Here is a 22553-nt window from a genome sequence, read left to right as displayed (position 1 = left end):
GGCGCTGTGATACGCAGGGCATTTACATTTTCTTGATAGGGTTAGTCATATGAAAGCTGACAAAGAAGGAAAAGGAGCAGCGGTGTGGTGCAATGTCAACAGACAGCTGTCCTCTGGCTCCCCGATAAATAGGATGACTTGCATTGCTGAGCGGTGTGGTCACTGCCAAAGGAATGGCCCTCTCACATTTCTTCCTGATTCACATATTCAGTGGGGTTACTTGTCATCCCCTCCCTCCCCTGCTTCCCAGACACTGAGTCTGAAATGAAAAATTCACCTGCCTCTGAGTTGGCCCCAGGAGGGAGGGGGGGCAGGGGTGTTACTTGGGTTCCCAGGTTGGAAGATTATCTCACCCAGCTCTAGCTATATAAGCTCACTGGAGCAGATGGGCTCCCCAGGGCAACTCAAGGGTTCATTCCTCAGGAGGAGAACAGACTGACGAACTTCGGGTCAACATGATGGTTCTGAAGGTAGAAGAGCTGGTATGTAAAGCACATTATTTTTATGCAGTGAAAAATGGTGCAGCCTTGACTTTTATTTGAAAATTGAAATGCTCTTTTCTTTCAGGCATAATGCACAGGTATTCTGAAAAATGTCATATGTGGAAAATGGTTGATTTATGTGATGGAATAAGCAAAATTAGAAAAAAAGGAGCTGGCAGTAATGAATTCTCTACATATTCCCTATTTATTATCTTCTCCTTTGGTTTTATCACTAAAGTGTGGAATCATGTACAGTAATCAAAATGCCTTAGGGGAGAAGTTCTATTGCAACAATATATATCTGGAAACCACAGGAAGGCAAGGGATCATCAAAAGTACTGAAAATGAAAGAATTTTAAAATCATCGGTGGGGATGGGGGGAAGAGGTTGGGATTTTCTTAGGAGAAATGCGATTAAGTGGATTAAAACCAGATTTAAACACATCAACCTAACCTAAACCTTGATTTAACCAATAGAAGAGAACAAGTATCTGAAGGTATTCCTGGAACACTGGGGCAGCGCATCACGGCCTGAGCTCTGAGAGTGCATTGCTCTGAAGCCACTGTCAGCAGGGAGGAAGGGCCCCGGGACCTCCTGCAGCATCCTTTATGGAGAAGGACTCCAGGACAGACTCTGTTATTCTGACCCTGCCACCTTCTTCCCTTGTAGGTTACAGGGAAGAAGAATGGCAGTGGGGATGCTGGGGAGTTCCTTCCTGAGGACTTCAGAGATGGAGAATATGAAGCTGCTGTCACTTTAGAGAAGCAAGAAGACCTGAAAACACTTCCAGTCCACTTTGTCAGCCTGGGGGAGCAACAGTGGAATACTGAGAAACAGCGAGAGGCAGAGGTAAGGGCCTTCTGGGAGGTTCACTAGTGGGAGGTTGGGGATGGCGTAGAGGACAAAGGTGCCAGATAGCAAGGAGAAGAGAGAGAAACCAAAGAAATGCAACCATTCCAAAGGTATTTCTTTATCAATTTCTAACTTACAAAGAAGCAACTTCTATGGAACAGGTTGTAGAAAATAATTCTTTGGCAAGACTATGACCTCTGGATTCCGAATCAATCACTGAATGGTCTATGACTGTGTTTTGACTGAAAGACTTGGAAAGAGAAAAGTGTCCAGTGAATTTCTGATGTCTTATATAGTTTAATTAATCCCAAGGAAGGGAGCCTTTTTTTCCCTCAGTAATGTGGTTTGTGGTTCATGGATCATTGTTTGACTGTGGCAACTTTTTGTGTTGAGAAAATGTGTTGCTGGGTGAATTTTCATTACTTACTAACCGCAGATGTAGTCCCCAGTCTGTTTCATGAGCGCTGCTCAGTGAGCCACCTAAAAGACACTGGCATTGAAATTTTAAGAGTTTGAAACTTATTAGTAAAGTCTTTTCAATTAAAAAAATTCATGAGCATGATAAAAAAAATTCTACAGAAATCTGGGGTCTGTTTATGGAAATAATTACAAAATCATCACTTAGAAACTAGATTCTATCTTCAGCAAGAAGCTGGCGCTACAAGCAAGGGAAGTGAAGATAAAGGCAATTAGCTGAAAAATTTGACCCCTAAATACTTGAATAAGAAGTCACTAAATCCAAGTCAAAGATTTATTATAAATATTTTTTTTTTTATCTTTTTGTTCAAACTGTTCACATACTGAGCTCAGACCTTGCAGATTTTGTTTTGACACAACCAGAATGCTTGTCAGTAGAACTCACCATATTTTGAAACATGCATTTCTTTTTTAGCTCAAGAAGAAAAAACTAGAACAAAGATCAAAACTGGAAAATTTAGAAGATCTTGAAATAATCATTCAACTGAAGAAAAGGAAAAAATACAGGAAAACAAAAATTCCAGTTGTGAAGGAACCTGAAGCTGAAATCGTGGTAAGCACTGCTGGGTTTCCTTATGTTGTGGGGGTGGGAGTTAGTCGCTCAGTCATGTCTGACTCTGCAACCCCATGGACTGTAGCCTGTCAGGCTCCTTTGTCCATGGAGTTCTCTGGGCAAGAATACTGGAGTGGGTTACCATTTCCTTCTTCAGGGGAATCTTCCCAACCCAGATATTGAACCTGGGCCTCTTGTACAGCAGGCAGATTCTTTATTGTTTGAGCCACCAGGGAAACCCTCGGCATTAGGCTACAAGGAAATAACTATCTGTGGAGGGTTTGACTGAATGTTGGAAAGCCCGTGGTAACTCTCACACTGTTTTTTTTTAAACTTTAGACAGAACCTGTGGATGTGCCTACATTTCTGAAAGCTGCCCTGGAGAATAAACTGCCAGTAATAGAAAAATTCTTGTCAGACAAGAACAATCCAGATGTCTGTGATGAGGTAAGGCTTATACAAAGCACTGCAAAATCCAGCTTGTTAATTTTGTGTTTCTTATGCTTTACTGCAGCCTTGCTAGTCTGGTGCCAGAAATCAATCCACCTGAAACCGTCGCCCCAGCTGTTGCCACATATGCCAGTGGCATGACAGGGGAGTGCAGTGGGCCAGAAAAAGAAAATGCTGGATCAGTGCTATGGATTGCATTATTTTTTTGCACTCTCATTTTCTTCCCACTGCTTTTTCAGTTTGCCTTTAATTTTGAGATCTTTGGGATAGACTTTTAGTATGGCAGGACCAACCACTCATGACTGGGGAAATATATTGTTAGCATTAGCTTTGACTGGACCCAAATATATCAGCTCTACACAGGGAATCTCTAGCCCAGAGTTCAAATGTCAGTTCTATCAGTACTTGCTTATTTGATTCTTGGCAGCCAATCTGCATTTTCTAGACCTCAGTTTCCTTATCTAAAAAGAGAGGGCATCGGAGTGAAATAATGCCTAATAGTGTTCCAGCACAAATAGCCTATTAATCCATTTGCATGTGAACTCAGTAGTCTCTGACTCTGCGACTGCACGGACTGCAGTCTGCCAGGCTCCTCTGTTCATGGGATTTTTCAGGCAAGAATACTGGAGTGGGTTTTCCATTTTCTTCTCCAGGGGACCTTTCTGACGCAGAGATGGTATCTGCTGCCTCCTGTGTTTCCTGCATTGGCAGGCAGATTCTTTACCACTGAGCCACCTGAAGTGAAAGTGTTAGTCGCTCAGTTGTGTCTGACTCTTTGTGACCCCATGGACTGTAGCCCACCAGTTCCTCTGTCCATGGCATTCTCCAGACAAGAATACTGGAGTGGGTTTCCATTCCCTTCTCCAGCAGATCTTCTCGGCCCAGAGATCAAGCCTGGGGTCTTTTGCATTGCAGGCGGATTCTTTACCCTCTGAACCACCAGGGAAGCCACCTGGGAAGCCCATTAATCCATTATTTGAAGCCAATTTATCAGACATCACTAACCCTTTTTTCACTCCTTTCCCCTATGAACTGGAATGGGGAATCATTTCTGAAGCTGAAAGAAAAATGTCTTCCGTTATCTTAAAAATGAATACTTTTTGATATTCAACCTAACAGCAGTCCCAAAGGAAGGAAATGGCTGAACTGCATGGCAGGTACTACAGAAATCATGAGGGCACAAAACACAAGAAAGGGAAGTGTCAGCACTTGGGACCTCTAATCACTTAGAAATATGTATTGCAGGAAACGCAAATCTCAGTTGCAGAATAATTGTTCCAGTCGATAATTTTAGTAAATTTGACATTTCTAACTCATAAAAAAGAACTCAAGTTTCTATCAGCTAGGTCATCAGAATCCCCAGCTTTCTATTTCTTAGAAAGGATTTATACTCATTTTTATATGCATTGCTCTCTCTCACTCTTTTTAAAATCTCTATTCTGACAGTATAAACGGACAGCTCTTCACAGAGCATGCTTGGAAGGACATTTGGCAATTGTGGAGAAGTTAATAGAAGCTGGAGCCCAGATTGAATTCCGTGATATGGTAAATATATCTCTTTGTTTGGAAATGAGCCAAAGTAAGTAGACTATGTGAAGCTTGAGAAAACCTACCATGAAAAATGGGGCCAATTGTATTGAAGATTGATCTGAGAGAACTAGGCAGAAGCTTATTTCTCCATACAAAGGGAAGTTGGGAGATGGGACTAGGTCATGTGGAAAGTATTTTCCATACATACTGAAAAGGAGACGAGTATTTCAGGGAAAAGAAGGAAGTGAGAGCTGTTGGACAGAATTCAATATCCTCATCAAAGACTTGGGTCGTTATCAAGTCAGTAGCCTTACTGAGAAGTAATACAGTCAACACTTGCCTTTCAGCATCCCCATCCTTCCATCATACGTGGCCACCTGCTCCTGACCCTTGGCTGCCAGCAACATCTCAGAATTCTCTAGCTGAACACCTTATTTGATAGATGCTGATTGCCATCAGGGAGATTTGGGGCTAGACTGCACACAAAATGAATCGCATCTATGGGAAGTAGCTGCTATTCAGATATCAGTAATTCAACCACTGTGATTTCTATGCAGACCAGTAGATAGCATATCCTATGAAATGAAGATTGAGCTGGGGAAAAAAAAATGCTTTATTTATTTAAATACAGCTCAATTTGACTTTTTAAGCAGAGTGGAAAAGGGACTGGAAAAGTCCAAAGGATTTGGCTAAAACTGAACCCAGAAGATACACACACAGAAAAACAAGTAAAGAAACAAAATATAAAGTTTGCGTGGAAAGACACAAAAATTCATGAGCATGATATTTGGAGGGCCAGGGATAGACCAAACTTTCTAGTATGATTAAGCGCAGTAACTACAAATGAGGCCGGTGGAGGTAGATGAGTGTGCCAGCACGAATGGAAGCAGAGAACCAGGAAGAGACGAGGAAAAGACAACAGGGACACAGGAAGAGGCGTCAGATACAGATGAATATCCTTTGGAAGGGACTACTTTTCTGCCAGAATTTTAAAATCTGTACATTTGTCTAGAACTTTAATCTGGCAAAAGTGGTTAAACGTTCCAGGCACGCTGTGGGTTGGAATAATAACTCTTCTGCCACTTACTAGCTGTGTTTCCTCGGGCAAAAAATTTGAATAGTTTGGAGCTTCCTTTTTCTCATTTGCAAAATGAGCACAGGAACGCCCACTTCACAATGTTGCTGGGAGCATCCATGAGTCTGAAGTATGTGGCACCATGTGGGCACCACGAAATTCTCAGTACATTTTAGTTCTTATCCTCTCTTAAAAAGATTAGGTTTCTTGAGAACCTCCTAATGATGCAAACATGCACACAGATACATACACAGGAGAGCATACACGTTCGCACATTTTTGCCAAAACATTTGGCAAGAGATTTGAACTACAATAGTTAGAACTGGCAACCTAGACCAGGACAGCCCAGTGCCATCACAGATGCCCTAGCAAACCTGGTATTCCTAGGTCTTAGAAACCAAGAACTAATTCCTCTGACCAGGTTCTTCTTCCACTGAGTCATGTCCTTTCACCTCCCTCTTACAGCTTGAATCCACAGCAATCCACTGGGCAAGCCGCGGAGGAAGCCTGGATGTCTTAAAACTGTTGCTGAACAAAGGCGCCAAAATCAGTGCGCGGGATAAGGTATTTCTCCTACTCCCGTTCCCCTCCTCCCCTTCACACATGCGTTGGGGTCTGGGACAGCCTTTGTCCTCACGCCCAGGGACCCAACGGGCTCTTCCATTTCGTAGTTGCTCAGCACCGCGCTGCATGTCGCGGTGAGGACTGGCCACTACGAGTGCGCGGAGCATCTCATCGCCTGCGAGGCAGACCTCAACGCCAAAGACCGGGTGAGTAGAGGCCGGCAGAGTGTGGCCTCCTAAAACCTTCACTCATTTATTTGGGATCACTACCCCTGCTGGGCACCCTTTCGGGACCCACTTCCTGGCCTCAGGCCCTCCTTTAGCCTGTTCACTCTGCTCTCTAGGAAGGAGATACTCCCTTGCATGATGCTGTGAGACTGAATCGGTACAAGATGATCCGACTCCTGATTACATATGGCGCCGACCTCAACGTCAAGAACTGTGTAAGTACTCAGGCAAGGGGCCTTGTTTGCTGGCTTTCTAATGAACAGAAGTATGGCTCACATACTTGAAAATAGCCTTACAATGGTAGCATTCGGGGGTCTTTTGATGATTTAAATGCCCCGTTCCTTCCCATAAGGATATTGCTGACCTTGGCAAGGACCCAGGTCACCTAGTCAGAGATGGGGAAGCCATAGTGCCTCCTATGCCCTCAATGCCTAACACAGCATTTAGGAATTCTTTTAGAGTTTGGTATTGAAAATAAAAGATGGTCAAACCACCCACCTTCACAGACACAAGCAGTGTCTGCCTTGGCCATCCCTGGCTGAGTTAGGCTGGAATAGTCAGGAATAAAGACACCCACCATTCCTGAAGCTCTTGAAAATTCCACAGTGGTCAGTGCAGCCAAGGGTCAAGGAATTCAAATGATTCAACACTGAATCCGAGTAATTGTGAATAGCCCTTCCCCTCTTAAAACAGCATGAATGCTACCACTTTCTTACAGAGGTAGCCATGCATTTGCCTTTATTTTTGAGCTAATTTCTATTCATTCTCCTCTTTGGTTTAGTTGCACATCCCTCAAAATAGTTTCTTATATTTAGGCCCAGAAAATGCTTGTATAAATCCCTTTTACAAGTACATGTTAATTTAGCTTCATCTGTAAGCCAGGGAATGTAACCAGATTTTCCTCATGGTCCCAATTCCTAGTCAAGCATCATCTAATACAAGCTTTAAAAATACCACTGGGAGGAATGAGTGTAAAGTACTGAAGAAGTAATTTGAAAGAGGCTTTTGGAGAATCACTTTACAAAGAAAGGGGAAAAAAAAAACCCAGTCATCTTTTACTGTGAATCATTTCCTCCTCTTACTGTGTTACTATAAGACTGAGAGGAATACTTCATCATTCCAAAAAAGAAAATAAAACTGTCTTGGTGACAGGAACAAAATAAATGCAGATAGAGACTGCTTGGGTTGGGAAAGTGTTAACAGTAGGGTCCCCTCATCCTTGATATGGGATTGATCTTATCAAATAATTTAAACCATCAGAAAGAGTAGATTCAACAAAACCCCTAAAGCTGCAGAAAATATAATTTTTTTTTTCAGGCAGAGATCAAAAGCATATAGATTTGGAGAGACTGTGTAAGTCACCAGGGAATTATGAGATAAATTTCAATACAAAGGAGTTTAAGGAATTCATGGAAAAATAGCCCTAAATATACAAATAGGCCTTAGAGCTCTGTATTTTCAGTAAGACCCCAGCATAAAGGTTCTAGAACTATAAATGTCATTGACCCAATGGATGGATATTTCCAAAAAAGGATAAGTTACTGGACACCATCTTGAAGGGGGTTGTAAACAATACATTACTGTATCATTATTGTTTCATTGTCCCAAACTGTCTTCACATCTGCTGCTAAGTGTTCCCCAGGGCACATGCTACAGGGTGAGAAGGTCCAAAATTAAGGTTGCAGGGACGTTAACTCAAATCTGCCTAGGGCCCAGGCAGATCACATAAATGACTTTATGGTGGCTGCAGGCTCTGTGCACATAAGGTAGTAGTCCTTCCCTAATCCAGCCCCTTCTTGCTCCATGAAACCATGGATATCATGCTGCCAAGCCTTCCAGTTTTTTTCAGAGAGATCACAGATTCAATTGGGAAATCTCTTAATTTCCAACTGTTGCCAATTAATTCCCGTTTTTTAAAAATCTAAGCTCTGTTTGGGCCAAAACAGGTCTCTAGACTTATTTGCATCTCAAAGCTGCCAGTTTGCAATCTCTGAGATAAAGAGAGACTTCTGAATAGCGATGGAAAATTTTAGGACTTCTCAAATTGAGAGGCAAGAATTGAGAGGTGACATAATTTTAATTTTTGTAAATATCTTGAGACATAAAGTAAAGAAAACTTGGTCTCAAAAATCATTGATATCATCTCCAAGAAAAATAAATTTCCTGGGAGAGCCCAGCGTAACTTCTGAGCAGCTGTGAAAAATCTACTCCCTGGAGCCGTACCTGTGTAATTAAGCCAAGGTGTTGCAGCAGCTCATATCCCACCAGTTTTTATCAGTCAGGAATCATTTTCCAAACTGATAGGAACTGGTTTTTGACCAGGTGGATACTGCTACCTCTCCATGCCCATTCTGCAGTATACTGTATAAGTACAGAGGCATCTTTTGAATTTCACAGTGAGTTGGCTTAGGCTTGCTATGTAGTGTCAAGGGACTAGGGATTTTTACCAACACCTGGGATAGTCCCACAGGGGGGCAAAAAAACCAAACACTGCTGATCTGCTAATTTGAAATGCCAAAAGCCTTCCTGTGAGAAACATAAAGGACTGGTTTGAAAATAAACTGCAGATCATAGTGGGAAACATAAAACACCTCAGTAACATACACCTATCCATTACCTCATCAAATACACACACACACACAGAGGAGAAGAACTTAGAGATGCCTTCAACCTGGAAGTCAAATTCCCTCCTCTGTTTCGATTAGGCTGGGAAGACTCCGATGGATCTGGTGCTACACTGGCAGAATGGAACCAAAGCAATATTTGACAGCCTCAAAGAGAACGCCTACAAAGCGTCTCGCATAGCAACATTCTGAGAAAAGCGATGACAAACGATTCCATTGGCTGCTCTGTACCAGCACATGGAAGGCGTTGCCCCAAAGAGCGACTCATAGAGAAATCCAGCTTCCGTTTATCAACCTGTTGTAAAGTGGCACCTAATGAGGTTTGGAGCACAGGGACGTAGGCATTGACATTTTCCTTAGTGAAACTCACTCTATTTATTTGTATTTATTCCAGTTAACTTATTTATTTATTTACTGCAATACCACCGATACTCAGATCCTTTGTGATCATTCATTTGGTGAACAAGCTTAGTTTGTATGTGACACGTCAGAGCCTCCCCTTAGGTAGTTCTTAGACTATGTTAACCAGCAATGCCTATGATGTATCACCTCGCTCAGGTGAGATGTTTCAAGGTGATTTTGAAAGACGAAGGGGATTACTGCAGCCCTCTTTTCTCCTGCATTTTTAATGCTGAAGTTTGAGGCCATGGAAAGCCTGTAGCAGCAGAAGGGGAAACAGAATGAACGTGATTCTGGGAAGACAGTAAAGCTGGCCATTTGACGCCTGGGCCTGGTATTTCTTACCAAGTATGTACCGAGGTGAAGAGAATGTCTTGAGTGTAAGTGGAAGGAACATGGGCCACTGGGCCGTGCAGAACCAAACGTGCTCAAAAAAGTGAAACTAACTGCAAATTGTAAATGTGTAAATGTGTATTATGTTGTATGTATATTTTATATTCATAATAAAAGCAGATTCTAAACCTCTTTCCTTCTTTAAGTCTGGTGGAAAGGCCATTTAGATAGGGGTTTTGTCTTCCAAGCTTTTCAGATTATGAATGTTCTGTAGAACTGTATGTACTTCTCAGTATTTCATGTCTACAAAGATCACCTGAGAATCTTGTTAAAATGCAGATTCTGATTCCTCCAGTGGGCGTGGGGGGGGGGGGCGTGAGATTCTGCATTACCGACAAGCCCCTGGGCGATGCAGAGGTGATGGTATACCACAGTCTTCAATGAACAGCATGGCTGTGAAAACTATGAAGATACACAGGAGTTCAAGCTCTTTGGCCCCAGTGATGGGAAGAAAGGGACCTCTGGTGGGCAAAATGATTACTACAATTGATTCCTTAAAACCTTCCCACTGGGGTTTAACTAATCTGAGGTTTAACAATTATTGTGGACACCAGCTACTAGTGTCAAAGCTGCCCAAGAAAAAATGCACCTGGCCAATGATTGTTGACCTCCAAGGAGAGTGATTTTGTCACATGCTTGGCCAGGTGCTATGACCTGTGATGAGCAAACCAGGTTGTCCCTGCCCTGCCTTCCTGGGATTATTGTTGGTCGCTAAGTCGTGTCCAACTCTTTGTGACCCCATGGACTGTAACCTGCCAGGATCCTGTCATGGGATTTCCCAGGCAAGAATACTGGAGTGGGTTACATTTCCTTCTCTAGGGGATCTTCCTGACCCAGGGATCGAACCTTCATCTCCTGGGTTAGCAAGTGGATTTTTACCATCAAGCCACCTGGGAAGCCCCCTATTCTTAGGACTTCCTAGGAGTATTAAAGAAGTGATCACAGAAATAAATACATGGTAACAATCTGCTTAATAAGTACAATGAAGTAACAAGCACAGCATGCTGAGAGTCTAAGCTGAGGAGGCCCATCATTCCATGGGGAGGCAGGGGAGGGAGTTTCTACAAAGACTTCTTTGAGGTGGGGACCTTCCCAGAGGAGTCTGAAGGATAAACTGGAGTTATAGGCAGCAGAGAGAATGTAGAAAAGGGCAAGGTTATGGGGGAAGTTTGTCACTTGAAATGTTTGAAGGCCAGGGTGAAACATCTGTGCTGGTACCCCTACCAAAACCCACTTTAGATAGTATAATACTCATGACCTCTCAGCTATGTCGCCAACACTTTGAGGGCGTGCAGGCACAATCCATAACCAGAAGATCCTTCAGTTAGCCGATCATGGAGTTATAAGGATGGTGTGAAATATTTCTGTGCCTTTTCTATCTGGTCTCTGAACAATTTGTAGCATCCACCTCTTGGGGGCCTCAGGAGCTTCATTCTGTTATATCCCTCCCTCTCAATACCCTTCTGCCACCCTCTGCCCTCCCTAGAGGATCCTGCTGGCTCTAACCCATCAGATCCTTATGGTTCAGGATCCTTTTTTTTTCTAAGCAAAGCAGCCACTACACAGGCAGCATCTCCCTCGCTACACTGACATCTCCCACAGCACAACTTGGGTGTGTTATTATGTGGCCAAGTTTTCTATGTCTTCCTCGAGTTCCCTTCCCCACAAGAATTGGAAGGTAAGGAGAGAAGGAAGTAAGGGGTTAAAACACTTTTGTGTTCCTGCATATAAAGATTTGCACTACTACAGAAGTAGGGGGCATGAGAATCAAAACGGAGTAAGTTTCATTATAGCAAGGGCAACTCAGTGACCTTTGCTACTTGAGAAGATAAACACTCGAGGCAACAACCTTCGTTTCTGTCACACAGGTGGTCAACATTTATAAGCTGTCTTCCAACCTGAGCCAGCTCTTTGCCCGCAGTCTGTCACTTGTGTTCTTTATCCGTGAAGGGAATTCCCACTGGCCAGTAGAGAGTCTTGGAAGTTGTTGTAAACTTGCCCTTGGCCTCATCCCTCTTTCAAATAACCACAGGACTGCTTACCAAGAATACTACCTATGGGGCTCTGTTATCTGTCTACTTCCTCTCGTCCTAGGGGCCACTCCTAGTTCAGACTACCTGTCATCTCCCTGGTTACGAAATGCCTCAGCTTAACTTTCCTCCAGTGTGTTCTTCAAGTTGCAGCCAGGGTGATTTTTCTAAAATGCAAATCTGGTCATTCTTCTTTACAAAAATTTTCACTGACTGCCCACTGCCCTCAGGATGAAATAAAAATGCCGTAATGTTTTTGAAAACTCTCTTGAAATCTGGCTGCTGTTAACTCTTCATTCTCATCCATTTCTCATTACTTTCCTAGCTAAACAGTAAATTTCAACTCAACTGAATTTCCAGTTTCTAAAAAAAACCTAGGCACCAGCTTTTGTTCTCATATACTGTGCCAGCTCCCTGGAAGGCTCTTCTTCCCACCCCACTGCATAATTTCTCCTCATTCTTCCCTTTAGGGGTAGCTGTTTGTCCTCCAGGAAGCCATCCTTGATCCTTACTTGGACTTTTTAGTCTCGTGTGTTCCTGTACTTTTTTTTCTCCGTGTTGTAACATCTATCATGCTACCTTTACCTCCTAAATGAAAAAATGTCTTCTCCCCTTGAACAAGCAACACATGCTCATTAATAAGCCGATTATGGAAATGACTAATGAAAACAAACATTCCCTATAACCCTAATTTCATGGCACTGATTTCTGTGCACATTATGTATGGGCACCATACACTTAGCTTTATAACTTTATTGTCAATTGAACAACTTATTCTAGACATTTTTATAAATGATAGTCTTGTTTCAATGTACAATGGATCATTTAGTCCTCTCATTGCTGGCATCCAGGTTGTTTCCATTTTCCCATTTTAGACACTGTTGCAATGACTATCCTTACCCATCCTTTACACCTAGCCATTTCTGAAGAAATGCATTGACAGAAGTATCTATAAGGTTGGTATCAAATTATCCCTTAGCCTTTCCCCACAATCAAGAAAATACTCATTTTATAATCTTTTATTGTTTCAACCCAATCAGCAATGGAAAGATGTATTTTTGATGATTTTCCCAATTACTAAAAAAACGTTCAGCATCTTCAGGCTTGTTGAGCATTTTCTTGGGTCAATCTTCTTTGCTCAATTGTCTATTAAGTCAGGTTCCCTGGAAGTGGCACTTGAAATGAGGATTCTTGTGTGATTTCTTGAGAGTGCTCTGTAAGGGACTGAGGGAAACAGGATAGGGCAGGAGAAGAGGCACGGAGGTGATTTCAGAAGTCTCCCCTAAACCTCATCCCATGGGGAGCTCAGAAGCATAAACTGCACCATGGAGACCAGAAGGCCAGGCTGTAATGCCCTGCATCAGGCATCCAGCACGCGCTAACCTCCAGGGGTGGGGATAAACCTTCCCAAGCATTTCTGGGACAACCAGCCCTGGACACTCTCTGGGGGAGGGTGAGGATAAACAATTAATACCTAACATCTGCAGCAGCTGTGGGGGAGGGGGTACCACCTGGTAAAAAGAATCTGGATGGACACTAGCAGTATTTGTCACGCTGCATATTTGTTTTTTAAAAGCAATCTCTTTAAAAAAGCCAAGAATGCTAAACCTTGCTGGAACATGCATTGCAAATGTATCTTCCTAATTGTTTGTACTTTTCTAACACTACATTTTTATAGAGACAAACTGATTAAGCTTCTCTATGTTCTGGTTTTGGTGACTGTGTTTAGGTCTTTTGCAATCCAATCTTATTTTTAAAAAATAACTCTTTAATCCACTTGAATTTATGATGTGTCCTGGGTATGAGATAGGGAGTGGACTTTTCCCCCTAAATGACAGAATTACAGCTGATATGTAGTAGGAATATTCTATATGACAGGTTCTGCTCTGCTAAGTCGCTTCAGTCGTATCCAATTCTGTGTGACCCCATAGACAGCAGCCCACCAGGCTCCCCCATCCCTGGATTCTCCAGGCAAGAACACTGGAGTGGGTTGCCATTTCCTTCTCCAAGGCATGAAAGTGAAAAGTGAAAGTGAAGTCGCTCAGTCGTGTCTAACTCTTAGTGACCCCATGGACTGCAGCCTACCAGGCTCCTCTGTCCATGGGATTTTCCAGGCAAGAGTACTGGAGTGGGGTGCCATTGTCTTCTCCGGTTCTGCTCTGAGCCTTCTACAAATTTCAATCTACTTAACCTTTGCAATACCACCACTGGGAGAAGAGAAGTGATGCAGAGTGGTTATGTCATTTGCCCAGAGTCATGGGCAGTAAGTACTAGCAGTCTGGGTAGCATGTCTTCAGCTTTACTGTACTATGCTGTCCTGCCTCTCCTGCTAAGTGACCAGTTGTTCCAACACCACTAACTGAACAATTTGGTCAGTTCTCGTAACTGGAGTGTTCTGGACTCCCAGCTCTTTTATTCATCTACATGGATTTCTGTACCAATTATACTGTTTTAGTTACTAGATTTCTGTTGTACTCTGTAATAATCACCATCCCATGTCCCTCCCAGTGTTTCTCTACAAAATTCCCTAGCTGGTCTCAATTTTTTTCTTTCAAAATATGAAGCCTAAAAGCAAAAAGTAAACACAAACAATAATGTATACATTGTTTTGGATTTTGTTAAATTCATAAACTGGGGAAGAATTTGACCACCTCTCCCTTGACGTACTCCAGGCTTTAATTTCCCACATCCTCTAAGAGTTTTCTTCATGAGTTCCATCGTTTCTGGGAAACATGTCTGTGATTGGGACCATCTTTTAAAATGGTATTTTATAACAAGTTACTGTTATAAAATATTAATTAAAATTATTGGCTTTCATATTTATAACTGACCACCTTGCTGAAATAAAGGTACTGTCATCTTGTTACAATTATACCAGTTCATGTTCTAACAAAGGCAAACTTTAAAAAGCCCCGCCTGCTGCTGTTCACTGGTGACCAGCCATCATGCCCTATTTTGAACAGGATACGTGCATATTCATAAACAAAAAGCAGGTACAACTGCAAATAGATAACAGATGTATGTAAACTAAGAAGCACCTGCATTTCTTTTCTTTATCCAGTTGCTTTTCTTGAAATGTTTCAAACAAGACTCACATTTTGCTGTAACTTTACTTCCTTTCCAATATAACAATGAAAGTCTTCGATATTATATCTGGCACAGATGGGGCTAATATATAGTCGGTTGAAAACATAGATTATGGAGGTGCACCAAAAATAAGTTGAACACACATCCCCTTAAAAATTCCAAGTTAAAATATGTAAACGCACACTCATGTGCAAGCTTTTGTGCACTCATGGGCTTCCCTGGTGGCTCAGCTGGTAAAGAACCCGCCTGCAATGCGGGAGACCTGGATTCAACCCCTGGGTTGGGAAGATGCCCTGGAGAAGGAAAAGGCTATCCACTCCAGTATTCTGGCCTAGAGAATTCCATGGACTGTATAGTGCATGGGGTCAAAAAGAGTCAGACACAACTGAGCGACTTTCACATCACATCACATCGCATCAAAGCCTATTCTTTGAAGTATGGTTCCACTGATGGGATTTGATTTAGGTCATACCTGAATGGTCTAGTGGTTTTCCCTACTTTCTTCAATTTAAGTCTGAATTTGGCAATAAGGAGTTCATGGTCTGAGCCACAGTCAGCTCCTGGTCTTGTTTTTGCTGACTGTATAGAGCTTCTCCATCTTTGGCTGCAAAGAATATAATCAATCTGATTTCGGTGTTGACCATCTGGTGATGTCCATGTATAGAGTCTTCTCTTGTGTTGTTGGAAGAGGGTGTTTGCTATGACCACTGCATTTTCTTGGCAAAACTCTATTAGTCTTTGCCCTGCTTCATTCCATATTCCAAGGCCAAATTTGCCTGTTACTCCAGGTGTTTCTTGACTTCCTACTTTTGCATTCCAGTCCCTTATAATGAAGAGGACATCTTTTTTGGGTGTTAGTTCTAAAGGTCTTGTAGGTCTTCATAGAACCGTTCAACTTCAGCTTCTTCAGCGTTACTGGTTGGGGCATACACTTGGATTACTGTGATACTGAACGATTTGCCTTGGAAACGAACAGAGATCATTCTGTCCTTTTTGAGATTGCATCCAAGTACTGCATTTCGGACTCTTTTGTTGACCATGATGGCTACTCCATTTCTTCTGAGGGATTCCTGCCTGATGAGCTATGGAATGAGGTTCATGACATTGTACAGGAGACAGGGATCAAGACCATCCCCATGGAAAAGAAATGTAAAAAAGCAAAATGGCTGTCTGGGGAGGCCTTACAAATAGCTGCGAAAAGAAGAGAAGCGAAAAGCAAAGGAGAAAAGGGAAGATATAAACATCTGAATGCAGAGTTCCAAAGAAGAGATAAGAAAGCCTTCTTCAGCGATCAATGCAAAGAAATAGAGGAAAACAACAGAATGGGAAAGACTAGAGATCTCTTCAAGAAAATCAGAGATAACAAAGGAACATTTCATGCAAAGATGAGCTCGATAAAGGACAGAAATGGTATGGACTTAACAGAAGCAGAAGATATTAAGAAGAGATGACAAGAATACACAGAAGAACTGTATAAAAAAGATCTTTACAACCCAGATAATCACAATGGTGTGATCACTGACCTAGAGCCAGACATCCTGGAATGTGAAGTCAGGTGGGCCTTAGAAAGCATCACTACGAACAAAGCTAGCGGAGGTGATGGAATTCCAGTTGAGCTATCCCAAATCCTGAAAGATGATGCTGTGAAAGTGCTGCACTCAATATGCCAGCAAATTTGGAAAACTCAGCAGTGGCCACAGGACTGGTAAAGGTCAGTTTCCATTCTAATCCCAAAGAAAGGCAATGCCAAAGAATGCTCAAACTACCGCACAATCGCACTCATCTCACATGCTAGTAAAGTAATGCTCAAAATTCTCCAAGCCAGGCTTCAGCAATATGTGAACCGTGAACTTCCTGATGTTCAAGCTGGTTTTAGAAAAGGCAGAGGAACCAGAGATCAAATTGCCAACATCCGCTGGATCATGGGAAAAGCAAGAGTTCCAGAAAAACATCTATTTCTGCTTTATTGACTATGCCAAAGCATTTGACTGTGTCGATCACAATAAACTGTGGAAAATTCTGAAAGAGATGGGAATACTAGACCACCTGACCTGCCTCTTGAGGAGTCTGTATGCAGGTCAGGAAGCAACAGTTAGAACTGGACATGGAACAACAGACTGGGTCCAAATAGGAAAAGGAGTACGTCAAGCCTGTATATTGCCACCCTGCTTATTTAACTTACATGCAGAGTACATCATGAGAAACGCTGGACTGAAGAAGCACAAGCTGGAATCAAGATTGCTGGGAGAAATATCAATAACCTCAGATATGCAGATGACACCACCCTTATGGCAGAAAGTGAAGAGGAACTAAAAAGCCTCTTGATCAAAGTGAAAGAGGAGAGTGAAAAAGTTGGCTTAAAGCTCAACATTCAGAAAATGAAGATCATGGCATCTGGTCCCATCACTTCATGGGAAATAGGTGGGGAAACCGTGGAAACAGTGTCAGACTTTATTTTTGGGGGCTCCAAAATCACTGCAGATGATGACTGCAGCCATGAAATTAAAAGACGCTTACTCCTTGGAAGGAAAGTTATGACCAACCTAGACAGCATATTCAAAAGCAGAGACATTACTTTGCCAACAAAGGTCCGTCTAGGCAAGGCTATGGTTTTTCCTGTGGTCATGTATGGATGTGAGAGTTGGACTGTGAAGGCTGAGCGCCGAAGAATTGATGCCTTTGAACTGTGGTGTTGGAGAAGACTCTTGAGAGTCCCTTGGACTGCAAGGAGATCCAACCAGTCCATTCTGAAGATCAGCCCTGGGATTTCTTTGGAAGGAATGCTGGCTGAAGCTGAAACTCCAGTCCTTTGGCCACCTCATGTGAAGTGTTGACTCACTGGAAAAGACTCTGATGCTGGGAGGGATTGGGGGCAAGAGGCGAAGGGGATGATGGAGAATGAGATGGCTGGATGGCATCACTGACTCGATGGACGTGAGTCTGAGTGAACTGTGGGAGTTGGTGATGGACAGGGAGGCCTGGTGTGCTGTGATTCATGGGGTTGCAGAGTCGGACACGACTGAGCGACTGATCTGATCTGATCCATTGACGGGAGATCTTCGTTTTTGATCTTCGTGTTTTCTTTAAAGAAGAAAAGTGGTATCTCATTTAGCTCTGATTTGAATAAGTGATATTGAACATCTCTCCAAGTGTCAATCATTGGCCATCTGTACATCTCTGGAAAAATGTCTATATTCAGATCCTCTGCCCATTTTTTAATTGGGTTGTTTAGTGTTTTGTTGATGAGTGATATGAATTTTTAAAAATATTTTGGCTATTAACCCCTCATCTGATACATTATTTTAATATCTTCCCACTCAAAATTTTTTTTTTTTTACAAACTTTTACACACACACGATACTTTTTCAGATTCTTCTCCTTTATAGTTTATTACAAAATATTTATTATTGTTCCCTGTACTATTCAGTAGGTCCTTGTTAGCTGTCTTTGTTCATTTTGCTGGTGGATTTCTTTTGCTGTGCAGCCTTTTACTTTTGCATGTTTCCCTTGCCAGAGGAGACAACATGCAGAAAGATAATGCCAATACCTATGTCATGCCTGACTGCCTATTGGAAATGTGGCTAATATAAAAAAGGCAAGAAATACCAAAATGTTATAGAGAGGATGTGGAGAAAAGGGACCCCTCATACACTATTGGTGGAAATGCAAATAAGGAAAGCACTATGGAGATTCCTCAAAAAATTAAGAAGAGAACTACCATGACCCAGCTATTACACTTCTGGGAATTTATCCAAAGAATACGAAAGCATAAATTAGTAAAGATATATGCACTACAATGTTCACTACAGTGCTGTTTACATAGCCAAGGTAGGGAAACAACTTAGATGTCATCAACAAATGAACGAATAAAGATGTGGGGTGTGTGTATATAAAATAGACTACTTAGCCATAAAATAAGAAGAAATCTTGCCATGTGACAACACAGATGAGGATATGATGCTAAAGGAATTATGTCAGACTGAGAAAGACAAATACTAGGTGATTTCATTCTTATGTGGAATTATTGTAAGGGGTCAACTGTATGGTGATGGGTAGAAACTTTTGGTAGCACATATAGTATACATCAGAGAAGGCAATGGCACCCCACTCCAGTACTCTTGCCTGGAAAATCCCATGGATGGAAGAGCCTGGTGGGCTGCAGTCCATGGGGTCGCTAAGAGTCGGACATGACTGAGCGACTTCACTTTCACTTTTCACTGTCATGCATTGGAGAAGGAAATGGCAACCCACTCCAGTGTTCTTGCCTGGAGAATCCCAGGGACAGGGGAGCCTGGTGGGCTGCTGTCTATGTGGTCGCAGAGTCGGACACCACTGAAGCGACTTAGCAGCAGCAGCAGCATAGTATACATAAGTTGAATTATAATGTTATACACATAAAACTTGACAATGTTACATCAATTTAAAAAAGAAGAAGAAGAAAAAAAAAAAAAAGACTGGTAAATGTCCACTGGATCTCTTCCAAATCTAGCTGTCTTGCTCACACCTATTTTGACAGTTCTTTTAAATGACTTATCTTTTTAAAATTTTTCAAAAGCGTTAATTTTCCTGGGAATCCTTTTTTCTTTGCTCCTCCTTGTTCATCAGTTTTCATAATTTTAAATTAACTTACATAATTTTATAATGCTAAATAAATGCAATGACATAAACAGACTTGTGAATAAACACACACCTAACCCTTGGTGCGGAGAAGGCAATGGCACCCCACTCCAGTACTCTTGCCTGGAAAATCCCATGGATGAAGGAGCCTGGTAGGCTGCAGTCCATGGGGTCACTAAGAGTCAGACACGACTGAGCGACTTCACTTTCATTTTTCCCTTTCATGTATTGGAGAAGGCAATGGCACCCCACTCCAGTGTTCTTGCCTGGAGAATCCCAGGGACGGGGGAGCCTGGGTGGGCTGCTGTCTATGGGGTCGCACAGACTCGGCCACAACTGAAGTGATTTAGCAGCAGCAGCAGCGGCCCTTGGTGAATGCAGGAGGGTGAAGGCAGAAGCAAGCTGGTACTCAGGGAAGTGGCAGCTCTGGGGCTCAACAGCAGTGGCCATCTGTTCTAGGGGATGCAGCAGTCCAATCCATCATATTGTGTTCAGATGGGAGTAAAAAATGCTTTATTTTAGAACATGATGCTTAATACAATATATAAATAGAAACAAACGTGTGTATATGTGAAGTATTCCTATACTTGTATTTTATTAAGGGCTTTTATTATTTTTTAAATTAGGAGTACATTTCATATTTTATTTAATGTCTTACTTGCATCTATTAAGATGATTCTCATTTATCTAATTTGACCTATTAATATGATAAAGTATAGTACACTGAAAAGAACTGAAACATACTTACATTTCTAGAATAAATCTCACCTGGTTATGGGATACATGGTTTTGCCAATATTTTATGTAAGCATCTAAATTCACAGGTGAATACACAAAAATAAACTCAAAATGGATTAAAGATCTAAACCTAAGACCAGAAACTATAAAACTCATAGAGGAGAACATAGGCAAAACACTCTCCGACATACATCACAGCAGGAACCTCTATGACCCACCTCCCAGAATACTGGAAATAAAAGCAAAAATAAACAAATGGGACCTAATTAAAATTAAAAGCTTCTGCACAACAAAGGAAACTCTAAGCAAGGTGAAAAGATAGCCTTCAGAATGGGAGAAAATAATAGCAAATGAAGCAACTGACAAAACAACTAATCTCAAAAATATACAAGCAACTCCTGCAGTTCAATTCCAGAAAAATAAACGACCCAATCAAAAAACTGGGCCAAAAAACTAAACAGACATTTCTCCAAAGAAGACATACAGATAGCTAACAAACATATGAAAAGATGCTCAACATCACTCATTATCAGAAAAATGCAAATCAAAACCACAATGAGGTACCATTCCATGCCAGTCAGAATGGCTGTGATCCAAAAGTCTACAAGCAATAAATGCTGGAGAGGGTGTGGAGAAAAGGGAACCCTCTTACACTGTTGGTGGGAATGCAAACTAGTATAGCCACTATGGAGAACAGTGTGGAGATTCCTTAAAAAACTGGAAACAGAACTGCCATATGACCCAGCAATCCCACTGCTGGGCATACACAGTGAGGAAACCAGAATTGAGACACGTGTACCCCAATATTCATCGCAGCACTGTTTATAATAGCCAGGACATGGAAGCAACCTAGATGTCCATCAGCAGATGAATGGATAAGAAACTGTGGTACATAAACACAATGGAGTATTACTCAGCCATTAAAAAGAATACATTTGAATCAGTTCTAATGAGGTGGATGAAACTGGAGCCTATTATACAGAGTGAAGTAAGCCAGAAAGAAAAACACCAACACAGTATACTAACGCATATATATGGAATTTAGAAAGATGGTAACAATAACCCTGTACTCGAGACAGCAAAAGAGACACAGATGTATAGAACAGTCTTTTGGACTCTGTGGGAGAGGGTGAGGGTGGGATGATTTGGGAGAATGGCACTGAAACACGTATAATATCATATGTGAAACGAATTGCCAGTCCAGGTTCGATGCATGATACAGGATGCTTGGGGCTGGTGCCCTGGGATGACCCAGAGGGATGGTACGGGGAGGGAGGAAGGAGGGGGGTTCAGGATGGGGAACACGTGTACACCTGTGGTGGATTCATGTCGATGTATGGCAAAACCAATACAATATTGTAAAGTAATTAGCCTCCAATTAAAATAAATAAATTTATAATAAAAAATTAAAAAAAAAAGAAAAGAATACAATAGATATTTCAGCATGAATGACACAAATTAAAAGTACTATTGCCCTGTACCCCAGAGTTAAAGAATATGAGTCCTTAACAAACTAGAGAATATAACATAAAAGAAGTAGACTCACAGATAAGGAAAACAAACTGAGGGTTACCGGGGGGGGGGGGGGGGCGGGGCGAGGGAGCAGGGGCAACACCGGAGGGGACAGCAGGAGGCACAAACTAGAGGAGGCGGCAGACAGGCTCAGGGTGCACTGTAAACACGGGGCATGGCCAGCATTTTTTTAACAACTGTAAATGGAAAGTAACCTTTAAAACCTGTACAAAAATTTAAAAATGTTTACGAATAAATAAAACATTTTTAAAAGCAAAAAAAACACACCCAAAAATAAATTCGCAGGTTGAGTTTGGTGTAAAGCTTTCTCCAATTTTCTTAGTATCAATATAGCATAAATGCACATACTTGTAAAAAAAGGCTACTTCTATTTAACATAATGATCCCACTATTAAAAAAAATTATTTACAAATTTGGTTGAGTCTAGTACTTTGAGATTTTCACTATAGTTTTATAAAAATCAGTATTAGGTTTTCAGGGGCTTCCAACTCAGAGGAATCCTATTTTAAGGACATCATGGAGGTAAGAAGCAGCAAAGGAAGAGGCCAAGTGTGATTTTATGTGCACTTTCCCTCTCCTCCACAAATTTTATAGCAATTGCTCTTAGAAAGGACTTGGACTTCATGAACATAATGAGAGAGGCTTAAAACAAAAGATCAACTAAAAAGTCAATCCTTTAGCAAAAGTTTCAATAGTCCTCAAAATAATCACTTTTTGAGCAGTAAAACTAAAAAATAATAAGCCATATATACCAAGTGAAGCTGAAAAGCATGAACTTCAAAATGAATAAGAAAGATTTTTAAAGAGTCTCTTGTATTGAAAGATCTTACGTATACCTGCCATTTATCACTTAATGCAAAGGATAAACAAACTAGTCTTTGTTTTTCTCCTAAAATATATTTAAATTAATGTAAGGGGACAG

At 41.6% G+C, this 22553-nt stretch overlaps 1 protein-coding gene across 1 annotated transcript; it reads left to right on the top strand.

The window, feature by feature from the left end:
* Positions 1 to 330: 330 nt before the first annotated feature.
* Positions 331 to 9758, top strand: ANKRD1 (ankyrin repeat domain 1). Its single transcript, XM_055560113.1, has 9 exons — positions 331 to 482; positions 1152 to 1331; positions 2227 to 2364; positions 2704 to 2811; positions 4261 to 4359; positions 5885 to 5983; positions 6091 to 6189; positions 6327 to 6425; positions 8916 to 9758. The coding sequence occupies exons 1-9, from the start codon at positions 456 to 458 to the stop codon at positions 9024 to 9026; spliced, it is 960 nt and encodes a 319-aa protein (XP_055416088.1). The 5' UTR covers positions 331 to 455; the 3' UTR covers positions 9027 to 9758.
* The last annotated feature ends 12795 nt before the right edge of the window (positions 9759 to 22553 follow it).

The sequence above is a fragment of the Bubalus kerabau genome, chromosome 22, assembly GCF_029407905.1.
Source record: "Bubalus kerabau isolate K-KA32 ecotype Philippines breed swamp buffalo chromosome 22, PCC_UOA_SB_1v2, whole genome shotgun sequence".
NCBI classification, from domain to species: Eukaryota; Metazoa; Chordata; class Mammalia; order Artiodactyla; family Bovidae; genus Bubalus; species Bubalus kerabau.
The sequence above is the reverse complement of the archived record's forward strand: the minus strand, read 5'-3'. Positions and strand labels throughout refer to the sequence as shown.

Excerpts from the sequence above, each read along its gene's own strand:
- ANKRD1 (XM_055560113.1), top strand. The coding sequence starts at position 456 with ATGATGGTTCTGAAGGTAGAAGAGCTG. Across the intron at positions 2,365-2,703 it reads AACCTGAAGCTGAAATCGTG|ACAGAACCTGTGGATGTGCC; the intron begins GTAAGCACTGCT and ends TTTAAACTTTAG. Across the intron at positions 2,812-4,260 it reads ATCCAGATGTCTGTGATGAG|TATAAACGGACAGCTCTTCA; the intron begins GTAAGGCTTATA and ends CTATTCTGACAG.